The sequence below is a fragment of the Megascapheus bottae genome, chromosome 4 (assembly GCF_031878675.1).
Source record: "Megascapheus bottae isolate mThoBot1 chromosome 4, mThoBot2.hap1, whole genome shotgun sequence".
Taxonomy (NCBI): Eukaryota; Metazoa; Chordata; class Mammalia; order Rodentia; family Geomyidae; genus Megascapheus; species Megascapheus bottae.
In genome coordinates, this window is record NC_143512.1 from 40,939,223 (window position 1) to 40,952,845 (window position 13,623).

The 13,623-nt window shown below is 36.6% G+C and overlaps 1 protein-coding gene across 4 annotated transcripts in view; it reads left to right on the forward strand.

Annotated features, from left to right (window-relative positions):
* Nucleotides 1-13,623, forward strand: part of Wdr41 (WD repeat domain 41) — a 110,034-nt gene that overhangs the window by 71,330 nt on the left and 25,081 nt on the right. For all 4 annotated transcript variants that reach the window (XM_090331723.1, XM_090331726.1, XM_090331724.1 and 1 more), the window contains 2 exons: nt 198-313; nt 12,813-12,861. In XM_090331723.1, the coding sequence (XP_090187849.1) occupies nt 198-313; nt 12,813-12,861 (165 nt within the window). The remainder of the gene's footprint in view (nt 1-197; nt 314-12,812; nt 12,862-13,623) is intronic.

The window sequence follows — 13,623 nt, forward strand, 5'->3', positions numbered from 1 at the left end:
AGCAAAAAAATTCCTCATATTTACAGCTCTCAAAAAAAAGAAAAATATACAATGGCAGTTATTTAGTTGGTATGAAAGAAACTAGTTCTTTGCATTAGGACATAATATCTTGTAGCTTTTTAAATTTCATGTTCTACTAGATACCATGCAGTTATGAATCATCTTCTTTCTTTTTGCCCTTTTTTTTCCATTGCAAGAAATCTGCTTTTCAGACCATAGGTGAAGAACAAAGCCAGAACCCTTATACTGAACTGCTTGTACTGAAAGGGCATCATGACATTGTAAGATTTCTGGTACAGTTAGATGATTACAGGTAAGAGACTCTGGTTATCTAATTTACTGTGTAGAAAGAAATTTTAAGAGGGTCTAGGAGTTTGGCCTAGTGGTAGAGTGCTTGTCTAGCATGCACAAAGCCCTGGATTTGATTCCTTGGTACCACATACACAGAAAAAGCCAGAAGTGGTGCTGTGGTTCAAGTGGTAGAGCTCTAGCCTTGAGGAAAGCCCAGGGACAGTGCTCAGGTCCTGAGTTCAAGCCCCAGGACTGGCAAATTTTTTTTTCTTTTAGGAAATTTTATACTGAGACTAACTCTAAAATTAATCTGTTTTCTAAAAATTTCAACTCTGTTATCATTAATAGCTGAGGAAACACAGCCAATTAAAAATGTACAAATTGAAATTGACATGTGTTTTCATGAAACTATGTATTTGAAATCTTGTTACCTAATTTCAGAATGCCACATTAGTAACTTGGAGGTTACACTTATTTTGTTTAAAATTTTTTACCTACCAGAAATATTCTTGTCAGAAGAAGCAAACAACTTAAAAAAATTTGGATAGGAACTATCAAGATGAACCTGAGTTTGAGAAGTAAATATGATAAATGTTCAACTACCAGATACCTATTAGAAATGTGTTATTTTTAGTGGGAGGTAAAGTGATGATTTCATTTCATTTTTTTTGTTATTGATGAGAGCCCTTTTAAATGTACATTACTCTCTACTTCCTTGGTAACATGTATGATATGTTTAATGTTTGAAAGTAGATATGAAAATGTACAGCCTTATGTCTATATACAGCTTTACCTATGTGTGCTTTTAATTCAGCTACAGTTACTTAAGTAATGGTAGATCTTCTTAACTTATATGTTCCTATCTAGATTAAGCTTCATGAGAGTTTAAAAAAAATTTTTAAACCATATATTCTTAAGAGCTGGCGCACCGCCCTATATGTAAGTAGGTGTTAATAGATGGTTGTTACATGAGTGATTCCCCAGCCTAATAAGTACTTGGTACATCCTGTTCTGAATCCCAACCCCTTCTGTAGTTGAGACCAGTTCTTCCACTGTCATCTCTAATTTTATTTTGCCTTTGCTATTTTCCTTTTTGACTCCATGAGTGACTGCTGTGATTATTCTTCTCACCTTTGTTGTCTACTGACCTTATTTTCTCTCGGCCTTTTTATGTCTTTGGTGCTTTAAAAAAAGTTTTTTTTTTGCATGTGGACTGAAAATCCTTACTACATGAAGTTAGGTCAGTTCCACATCCTCCATTGAATTCTCCTTGCCTTAAACACTAGCCGTATTTGTGTTCCCAGGATGCCATGCTTCTTATTAGCAGGCCACAGGGTGTGTGTCAAAGTCTAGGCAAGTCCAAATGCAGAGGTCCTGCATCTTTAGGACTGATTACCCTCCTCGCACAGCAGTGCTTGACCAGCAAGGAAATACACTTCAGCTTTGGTGTCCAGAGTTTTATTTTAAGGGCCTTATTGTGCAGGCATGATTATGAATCATTGACTACACAATTTGACTCAAACTCAAGTTCCTAGAAAAGTCACTGTGGGAGGGCAGTGTGGCATTAGCACCAAGATCAAACCATCTAATCATCGTTTCCAGCTTGGCCAAATTCCATTCTCAAACTATCTAAGAACTCACAGAGTCATTCTGTTAGCATAAACTCTGAAAATGAGAAAGACACTCCAATCATGTAGGAAATTCTAAGGCTTTAGAGCCTGTAGGGGAGTAAAGTGATAAATATATGGAATACTTTCAGGATCCTGTCTTTACATTTTATGTAGATTCCATTAATCAGGACATGTTCATGCTATCTGTCCTCTTGGTTAGAAATTATATAAAGGAATAAAAAGGCCACTTGTAGAGTCATGGTCATTGAATAAATGCTGACATTTGATTGCATTTCCCCAAAGTAGTACTTATACTTTGTGATACAGTAAATATTTTGTAAATAGAAAAAAGCTTTATATATGAATATATCAGTAATCTGTTGCACTGCCAAACATCACTGTGAACTTAGTGGTTTAACCAAAGCAACCATTATTTAGGTCAATACTCTGCAGGATGATGGTTAGAGTTAGACTCTTCTGGAAGTCTTTACATCTGTATCAAGATCTAGTGCCATTTGGCAAAACTCATTAAGTATTAGTCACCTGGCAGATGGGCTAGAGCTGGCAGATTCACAGTGGTGCAGCCAGGGTGACTGCCTGCTTCCTCAATGTGGTTTCCCGTTCACAGCACACTTGTGGAGCTCTAATACTGGCAGAAGGGCAAGTTTCAAAGTAAGACTTTTCATGTCTACTTCTACTGTGTTTGATGCATGTTCACTGGCTACAGAAATTCAGGAACTGAGACAAATGCACTGTGTAAATAATAAATTCTGTATGTTTTGATGGAGGAGCAATTATGTTGAGTATAGATAAGGGGAATAGTTTGTGGCTGTGTTGGCTATCTACCACAGTGAATTTAAATATCTAGATGAAAAAGCCTGCCCTTTGTCTTCTGCAGTGAAATGGTTTCTTGGATCACATTTAATCCATTATTCAAGTCAAAATTTATACCTAATTAAGTGCAGAATTTCTCAGTTGTTGCATAACTTTAGAACTTTCAGTTTATATTTTGCTTTAAGATTTGTATTCTATAGCAAAACCACTAAAAGTCACTTTTTTTGCCAGGGGTGGGGAAGGAGGGGTGTCAGTTATGGGACTTGAACTCATGGCCTGGATGCTGTCCCTGAGCTCTTTTGCTAAGATTCAGCCAAGAGTCACATATGACTATGTAAACTATAGGAAAATCTATGAACTATGGGAAAATCTATAATAACAAATATCTATTACATAGAAATAAAAGCTCAATATTTTCATTCTTAAAAAATTTAATGCAATAACTGCATATTGGTAGGATACTTTCATTTTTAATAGTTTAGAATTATTTTATCATTATATATATATATATATACTATCAATGTATTGTTAAATTCCAGAAATGCTTTTTTTTAAGGTATTACATTCTCTCTCTCTTTTTTTTGTCAGCTGTTGTAATCCAGGTTTCACGCTTCAGGTCTTTAGATAATATCATCTTATTGAAAATTTTGCAGAAGGATTTTCTTGTTTTCTTGGTAGCTCAGTGAAAATCAGTGAGTGGAAAATTTTCACAGATTGGTTTTTGAAGATACCAAATAAATCCTGTATAACCTAACAGACAGCTGCCTTTTCTTTTCTTCTTTGGTATTTTTTGAACATGAGTGAGGGTCATATTGATTGGGAGATCACTAAAGAAGGCTAAGCCTCAGCAAGAGCCTTCCAAAAAATGGACTGTGCTAAAATTGCATGTAATACTCCAGCATTTGACACATTAAACTAAACTGAGTTGATAACACATTTTAAGAATAGTTTTCTCTGTTGATCACTTGACCATTCCTTGCTTCTCCAGGAAACAGACAAGGTTATGTAGGAAAGTGATCATGACTGGAAAAGAATCAGATGACCCATGAAGTGCCAGATTCAGGCATGAAATGTGCTCTAGGTAGCTGGTGACTCTGTGCATTATCAAGACAGCAACAAAATGAAACAGTTTGACAATCCACTAAACACAAACAGTATGCCCATCTTTAAGAAGATATTCTTAAGCTAAGAATATGCTTCCTTTCACAGTAACATTCAAAGAAGAGATCAATAACCAAAATGGCTTGTTTCCTAACTCAAGCCAAAATGGCTTGTATCCCAGGAGTCAGGGAAGTGGACACTAAAATAGAGAAGTGAGCAAAATGACTAAGAAGGATGAAAATAATGTTTTTCTGCACTTACTGGCTGGGGCTCTGCAAGTTTGATTGGCAAAAGCTCAACAAGAGAAATACCAGCAGGGGCCCATGGGAGTGTTCAGTGATGCAATAACATCAGTTTGTTGGAAAGTGGTAAGACAAAGGGGTTTTTGTTGCACATGGAGAGAAGACATAGAGAACTGCTTTTTGGCGTTTTTTGTTGTTTTGTTTTTTGAAACGAAATGTCTTGAATTTTTCTACGCTAGTTGTCAGAGAGGGAAGAGCTGGGTAGTAAGGCTTGTTTGTGCAGCCTTTCTCTCAGTGCCATCTCATCTCCAGTACTAAGGTAGTATTCTCCTTCCTGGTATAGCAAGTGGAGAGTATAGCATCTTCACTGGTTGATTTATGTTCTCTTTCCAGGTTGATGGAGAAGGTTAGATGGCTGATGTGTTTCTTTTCTTCTGCTAACTTTCAGCTGAAAATAATTCTTTTTTTTTTTTCCAGTCCTAGGGGACTGAACTCAGGGCCTGAGCACTATCCATGGGCTTTCCTCAAGGGCAATATGCTACCACTTGAGCCACTGCACCACTTCTGGCTTTTCTATATATGTAGTACTGAGAAATCAAATCCGGGCCTTCGTGCATGCTAAGCAAGCACTCTATCATTAGGCCAAACTCCTGGCCCTGAAAATAATTCTTTTATTAGAATTAATTAATAGAATCAATTAATAATTATAATTTTTTATTAGAATTAATAATGCCTAACAATGTACTTAGGTAGTGGTTATTGATAACACACAAAAAGACAACCAGCAATTACATTTCTGGATAAGTATACCAATTGCTTTATGTCATGGTCGTGGCAAAAAATCAGACTTGAATATGATTTAAATCCTTAGATATATCAATCTACTAGAAATACTGGGGTAGAGGCATATTTTAAGTACCAACACAGGAATGGGGTCAGCAATACGCAGACTCTTAAGATCTCTACAAGGCAGATAACTTTCATTTTCAATAAATAAATTGCAAGGGAAAGTAGGAGAAACAAACACTGGATAAAAGAATTTAGAGCTATATTAAGTAATTGCAATATAGGGACCTTATTTGTATACTGCTTCTAACTAAGGTAGTTTAAAAAAGTAGGAGGCAGGGAAATTTGATCATTGATGAAATAAGGAAATAAATGTTAATTTACCCATGATTTAAGAGTCCTTATAGGTATTATATACTGAAATGTTTACTGATAACATATAGCATATTATTTGCTTCAGAAAGATCTCAGGAGAAGTGGGATACAAATGACACAGTTTTGGATATGAGTTGATAGTTATTGAAGACTATGAAGATTTTTTTTTTTTGGTGGGTCATGGGGCTTGAACTCGGCCTGGGCACTGTCCCTGTGCTCTTCAGCTCAAGGCTACCACCCTACCTCTAGGCCTGGGCGCTGTCCCTGACCACTTCAGCTCATGGCTACCACCCTATCCTTGAGCCAAGCCCCACTTCCCATTTTCTAGAAGTTAATTGGAGATAAGAGTCTCAGGTCCTTTTGTGCCCGGGCTGGCTTTGAACCTTGATCCTCAGATCCCAGCCTCCTGAGTAGCTAGGATTGCTGGCATGAGCCACTGCACCTGGCTGCATATGAGGATTTTTATTACTTTATTATTTTTCTTATACTGTCCTCACTACTTTTGTACATATTTAAATTCCTCATAATGAAAAGTGAAAACACTTTATTTCATACAGAGGAAATAAAAATGCCATTAAAAAAGACATTTTTGTTTTAATATGAAACAAAATGTTTTAGGATTATTAATGTTCTAAGAGTTAATGAAACAGCCACTTAAAAATTTTTATTTATTTATTTATTTTGCTGGTCCTAGGGCTTGAACTAAGGGCCTGAGTCTTGTCCCTGAGCTTCTTTTGCTTATGCTTAAGGCTTACTCTACCACTTGAGACACAGCACCACTTTCAGCCTTTTCTGAATAGTTTATTGGAGATAGAACTCCGTGGACTTTCCTGCCTGAGCTGGCTTTGGACAATGATTCTCATATCTCAGTCTCTGGAGTAGGTAGGATTACAGGCATGAGCTATTGGCTCCTGACAAACAGCCATTTTTTTTTAAGAGTAGAACTGATGAAGACCCAAAACAAGAATCTACAAGCTTAAAGTAATAACTGAAAAAAAAGTACTAACTGACAAAAAAATTAGGTTTAGAGGATATGACTTTGGATTATAACCACAGCATGTTTCCTGATACTTCATCTGAATTAGGTAGACTTACTTACCAGATCACTACTACAGCTGGACAGTTGAAAGCCTTCCACGCACATATATGCTTACCCTAAATATTATAATAGACCAGCATGTTTCCTCTCTATTCATCAATAAATTCACAGAGTATGGTGGCTAGAAGAGCTGGAAGAAGCTGAAAGGAGTATATTCAATTCATTTTCTCATTGTATAAGTGAGGCAAGGGAAGGTCAGGGTTGCTTCTCTAGTGGTAGAAGTTCTCTTACTGGGGTATAGAGACTACTTTCTCAGGAGTAGTAGTTGTTGTTATTCCACTGTAATGAGTTTGATATGTTCTTTGGACTTCTATTGGTGATTTGAGAGAGAAGAGAATTTACCAAAGAGAAATTACTAAAGATTTTTGCCTTTGTAGTATTTCCCTCTTTATTCTACTTGTGAACAAAAAGGGACCATATAATTTTAGGTGTTCTCTTTTCTCCTCCCTCCTTTTCCTCCCTCTCCCCTTTCTGTTCCCCTCCTTTCCCATTAGTGCAGTGAACATGTGTGTGTCTTTACTGTAAGGATTTTTGAATTTGCAGAATTTGTGTTAATATGGTCAAATTCTAGGTCTAAAATTTGTTAAATTTATTTATTTATTTAATTTTGGTTGGTCATGGAGCTTGGACTCTGGGCCTGGGTGTTGTCTCTGAGCTCTTCAGGTCAAGACTACTGCCTTACCCTTGAGCCACAATGCCATTTTTGGTTTTCTAGTAGTTAATTGGAGATAAGAGTCTCATGGTCTTTAGTGCCTGGGCTGGTTTTGAACTGAGATCCTCAGATCTCAGCCCCTGAGTAGCTAGAGTTATAGGCATGAGCCACCTTGCCCAGCTGTTAAATTTATTTTTGTAACAACAAATTGTACATTCATAATGCTAAAAGTAAAAGTTGAAGTTTCATTAATGCCATTAATTCTATTTCAGAGAGCCCTGTAATGTTTAAATGTTTGTATTTATTGTTTTTTTTTTTTTTTTTTTGGCCAGTCCGGGTCCCAAACTCAGGGCCTGAGCACTGTTCTTTGGCTTTCTCAAGGCTAGAGCTCTACCATGTGAGTCAACAGTACCACTACCAGCTTTATCTAAAGTGTATGTGGTACCAAGGAATTGAACCCAGGTCTTCCTGCATGCTAGGCAAGCACTCTACCACTAGGCCAAACTCCTAGCCCAATGTTTGTATTTATTTATTTAATATTTATTTAGAATTTTAGACTTACCAGAGATAATTAAAGATTTGTTAGATTATTATAAAAATCAATAAATATGCTAAGTACTATATTTTATTGATTCTAAGGAGTATATTTTTCTTCATGTTAACATCTGTAAAATTTGGAAAATCCTAACTGATGATATCTTTTAATTAGAATTGGCTGCATTTGGGGCAGGGAGTATGGCCCAGTGGCAGAGTATTTGCCTAGCATGCAGAAAGCCCAGGATTTGATTCCTTGGTACTACATACACAGAAAAAGCCAGAAATGGTGCTGTGGTTCAAGTGGTAGAGCACTATCTTTGAGAAAACCCAAGGACAGTGCGCAGGCACTCAGTTCAAGCCCCAGGACTGGCAAAAAAAAAAAAGTGCCTCATAACAAAAAATGAGTGTTTTAACACTGATAATACTTTTGATTTGTTGAGATATAATACATTTCTAAATGATCATCCAATATTAAGATTTCAAGGCAGGATACACATGTTATTCATCTTGGTCTTTTCCTAACCCTAGCATGGAATCTTACTAATTAATATTATACTAATCAGCAAAGTAATGTTTCTCTCACTGTCTTACACTGAGGCTTAAATGTTTGAATTCTATTAATGGAGAATGTTTTATAAGAAAATATATTAAATGTATGGCAATATTGTTACCATTCTAATTTTCATTGAATAGTTTAAACCTTACTGACATTTTACTTGTTCCTCTCCAATAGTTCATTACTTCTTTTACTGTTATTAGGGATTCTTAAGTTGTTTTTTGTTGTTGTTGTTGTTGTTTGTTTCTTGGTCAGTCGTGGGGTTTGAACTCTGGGCCTGGGCACTGTTCCTGAGCTCTTTAGCTCAAGGCTAGTTCTCTATCGCTTGAACCACAGTACTACTTAAGGGGCTGGGAATATGGATTATGTAATATGGTCATACTACTTGAATTTTTTTTTCTTTTTGCCTGAACTTGGAATTGAACTCAGGGTCTTACCTTGTTAGCAAAGTATTCTACCACTTGAACCTGTCCTTAGTCTACTCATTTGCATTTAAAACTTTATGTTCCCTTTTTAGAGAAAGTAACAATAAATACTGATATGCCAAAATATAACATATAAAACAAGAGGTGTGTTTGTGTGTGTATGTGTTTGATATGTGTATGTGTGTTTGATACGTGTGTATGTATAAGTTGAAAGGCTGAATAACCTACCACCTTGGATAATTGACCTCTGAGAAATAAAAAATTGGCTGTGATTTCATGCATTACCATTGAGCATTGTTGAAATTTAACTTTGTTCACTACTGATTGAATTAGTTTGATGTGCAATGCTGTGTGTCTTACTTTTAAACAATTCAGTCATCTCTCATTGTGAACTCATCTCTCATTGTAAAAATCAAACATGATAAAACAGTAATGAGAAGTTAAAAATCAGGGTTAGAAAAAAAGATTTTAAACCGGCAGTCTTTTAAATGGGAGAAAAGCAATTATAAGAGTTTGAAGAATCAATAGAGACTGATGTTTTATACCCGAGAAAACTTAAGACCTTCAGGTCTACCCCCCTGCCATTATTATTTGAAATCAATAGGTCTAGAAACATAAGTTATTAAAGATTTGCTTCTTGCCACTTTTTTTTCTTTTTTTTCCTTTGTGGGCTTGAACTAGGCCTAGGTGCTGTCCCTGAGCTCTTCGGCTAAAGGCTACCACCCTACCTCTGGGCCTGGGCATTGTCCCTGAGCTCTTGAGGTCAAGGCTACCACCCTACCCTTGAGCCAAGCCCCACTTCCCATCTTCTAGAGGTTAATTGGAGATAAGAGTCTTAGGTCCTTTTGTGCTGGCACTGGCTTTGAACCTTGATCCTCAGATCTCAGAATCTTGAGTAGCTAGGATTACAGGCATGAGCTACCCGTGCCTGGCCTCTAGCCACTTTTGATACTCTAGGCAGTATCTAGAATTCATGTTCAGAAAATGTATGTACTTAAGCATTGGAAAATATGCATTTAAAACAATCATTTTCTTTTTAATATTCTGATTTGTGTGTGTTTGTGTGCATGCCAGTCTTAGGACATGAACTCAGGTCATGAACCACATGCAGTTGCTGAGCTTTCTTACTCAAGGCTAACGTTTTACTGTCTGCTTTCAGATTTTCTTACTCAAGGCTAATGTTCTACCATTTGAGTCACAGCTCTGCTTTCAGATTTTTGGTGGTTAATTTGAGATAAGAATCTTACAAAAGTTTGGTACTGGTAGCTCAGCCTGTGATCCTAGCTGCTCAACAAGCTGGGATATGAGGATCATGGTTCAAAGCCAACCTGGGCAGGAAAGTTCCTGAGATTCTTATCTCTAATAAATGACTCAGAAAACACTGGAAGTAGTACTGTGGCTCAAGTAGTAGAGTGTTAGCCTTTGAGGAAAAATTGCTCAGGGGCAGTGCCTAGGCCTTGAGTTCAAGCCTAGGAACAGCAAAAATAAATAAAAATCTTGCAGCTATTCCTGCTGAGGCTGCCTTCAAATAATGATCCTCAGATCTCAACCCTGAATAGCTGTGATTAGAGCCATGAGCCATTGTTGCCCAGAAATATCCAGATTTTTAAAAATCTCTTAACTTTTTTTTTTTTTTTTTTTTGGTTATGGGCTTGACCTCAGGGCCTGGGTATTGTCCTAAAGCATTTTTGCACTCAAGGCTGGCACTCTGCCACTTGAGCCATAGTACCACCTCCAGTTTTTGAGTGGTTAATTGGGTCTTACGGGGATTTTTCTGCCCAGGCTGGCATCAACTACCATCCTTAGATCTCAGGCTCCTGAGTAGCTAGGATTACAGGTGTAAGCCACCAGTGCCCAACTATCTCATCCATTTTGAAATTCATTTTTTGTGGTGTTTCTAGTTACTTAACTAAGAAGTTTCTTTTTTCTTGTCAGTTGTGGGTTTTGAACTCATGACCCTGGACACTGTCCCTGAGCTCTTTTGCTCAAAGATAGCACTATACCACTTTGAGCCACAGCTCCACTTCCCATTTTCTGATGGTTAACTGGAGATAAGAATCTCGTGGTCTAGCCTGTCTTAGCTGGCTTCCATTAGTAATCCTCAGATTTCAGCCTCCTGAGTAGGCAGAATTACAGGGGTAAGGAACCAGCACCCAGTTTAAGAACTCTTAAAAGGTTTTTTCCATTAAAAAGAGAAGTAGGGTCACATTTAAAATTGCCAGTCTTATATGATTATATTTGACCAATTTACCATTACTGAATAATCTTGCAGCTCTAACAGGAGATCTAATCATAAAGTTTTGAAATGAGAACTGAGCATGGGACCTATCTGAATCTGTGAAAACAACAGGGGACTTTGACACAGAAGATTAGAAATTTGAAGCTCTTTTTGGAGGGTTAAAGAAGGTGTTACAAGACTGAAGAAGCCATGAATCTGTCTCATTCATGCACAGGCAAATTCCATGAGAACAGATGCTCTCATGGGAAAAAAATGATTTGTGTCCAAGTATTTCAATTCTCTACATTTCCCAGTAATACATGTCTAGTCAAAAATATTAACTTAAGACTAACTCAAGGGTAACTCAGATTTTATAAAACCCAGGCTTTTGGAGGAAATCACACAAATTTTCTAAATACTATAGCTTTGAATGAAATGTCAGTTATTAATGGTTGTTAACTATCAGGGCCCAGTTATATGCAACCCATAGCTGGCTGTCTATAAAGCTACTTCTTTTTCTTTTTTTTTTTTTTGCCAGTCCTGTGCTTGAGCTCAGGGCCTGAGCACTGTCCTTGGACTTTCTCAAGGCTAGAGCTCTACCACTTGAGCCTCAGCACCACTTCCGGCTTTTTTTCTATGTATGTGGTACCGAGGAATCGAACCCGGGTCTTCATGCATGCTAGGCAAGCACTTTAACCACTAGGCCAAACTCCTGGCCCCTTCTTTTTCTTTTACTTGAAAATTCCCCTTTCATTTAAATGGATGAAAGTGCTATTAGGATAACAGATTTAAATAAATTCTCAATCATTAAAATTCATTTATCAACTTGTATATTTTATTATTAATAACTATCATTTGATATGCTTATAACTTGATATTACACACCACTGTGTTGGATTACTGCTCAAATTTTATTTTTATATAGTCATATGATGAATAATCCTATTTGACAAATTATTTCCTTGACAGTATTTGTGTGAAGGATACTTTTACTCTACAGAATGTAGAATTTGTTCCTGTCTATATAGAGAAGAAGAGAGATAAGGTAGAGTTAATTTGATTGTAGCCCTGTAACAAACTTCCATTTACCTTTGCATTTCAAGCAAAACTACCACCAATAAAACTACAAACATTCCACATACGTGGAAGGACCAAGTAGCCAAGAGGAGCAAAGAAGATGTCTTGATTTTTTTTTTTTTTGGCCAGTTGTGGGGCTTGAACTCAGGGCCGGAGCACTGTCCTTGAACTTTTCTCAAGACCAGAGCTCTACCACTTGAACCACAGCACCACTTCAGCTTTTTTCTATGTACGTGATACTAAGGAATTGAACCCTGGTCTTAGTGCATGCTAGGCAAGCACTCTACCAATAGGCCAAACTCCCAGCCCCAAGAGGTCTTGATTTTAATTAGTGTTAAAATATCTTTTGCAAAAAAAGTAATAGAAAGAAGGGAACTAATGACATGACTATTCCAGGGATCCCTGGCCTGTCATTTCTATCAGTAAAACTACTTCTCAACTTGAATTTGTTTGACAGCTCTTAAAATCTTAGGATTTTAATATAAGGAAGAACTTTGAAGGCCCTCTTTTTTTGAGGTGTGTGTGTGTGTGTGTGTGTGTGTGTGTCTGTCTGTCTGCCTACCTGCCTGTCCGTCCATCCATCCATCCTGGGCCTTAAATTTAGGGCCTCGGTGTTATCCCTGAGCTTTCTTGTTCAAGGCTAGCATTCTACCACTTGAGCTACAACTCCTACTTTCTGACTTTTGTTGGTTAGTTGGCGCTAAAGGTCTCATAGACTTTCCTGCTTGGGCTAGTTTTTAAACTTGATCCCTAGATTTCAGCCTCCTGACTAGTTAGGACTATAGGCTTCTATCACTAGTACCTGCCTTAGCCATCAATTTTGTATTTCTGATAGGTTATTCTTGTAAATCAGTAAATGTATTCTTTACCTTTGGTCTTTAGTACTTGGTGTTTTACAAGTATTTGTTAAGTTAAAGAAACTAATCTTCATGAGAGCTGGTAATACTTAGTTAATTTTAGCAATTAAATGTCAAAGGTGACTTTTTCTTGACCTTTCTTCTTTCATTAGATTTGCATCTGCTGGGGATGATGGAATTATAGTTGTATGGAATGCACAGGTATGTATTGATTACATGGGGATTATGTAGTAAGTATGCATATTATTTACAGATTATCTAGTAAGTATACATTTACATTATATGTGACATATAGTAAGTATGTATATTTACAAATATATGTTGTTATTTGAGGACACATGAAATTATTCAAGTATCAACTAGTACTTGAAAGAGCTACTCATAAATTCATTTAAAATGGGTACCAGTATTTCAGAATAAAGAGGAAAGGTTTCTTAAGCTTTTTTCCCGTAAGAAACAAATGCCATTTTTATGGCAGAAAATATAATTCTGAATAAAACTTAGGTGGTCAGCAACTATGCGCTGACTTCCAAAATGAATCAAGTATGTGTTTTGAGAGGTGCAACATTTTCTTTGAACATTGTGTATTAGCACACACTATGCAACATTGTTCCCATGTTTGACTTCAATAGTAATATAACATGAGGTTTTTCAAAAACATTTAAGACTTCTATGGCTTTGGCTTTCATTAAGGCACTTCTGTAATATTATGGTCCTCTTAATTTTACCCCCATCCCACGAACTCGTACAAAACGTTGTAGTAGTTACGTATAACCTATATATTTTTCCATGTAGTTTAAACAATTGCTAGGTTACATATAATACCTAATACAATGTAAATGTATTGTTAAAATGTAATTATGGAATAGTAAAAAGGAAAAAAAGCCTGTACATATTCAGTCTAAACCAATTTAAAATTTTTACTTTTTATAAGTTTTGAGACATTCTTAGTATATAGTCCAG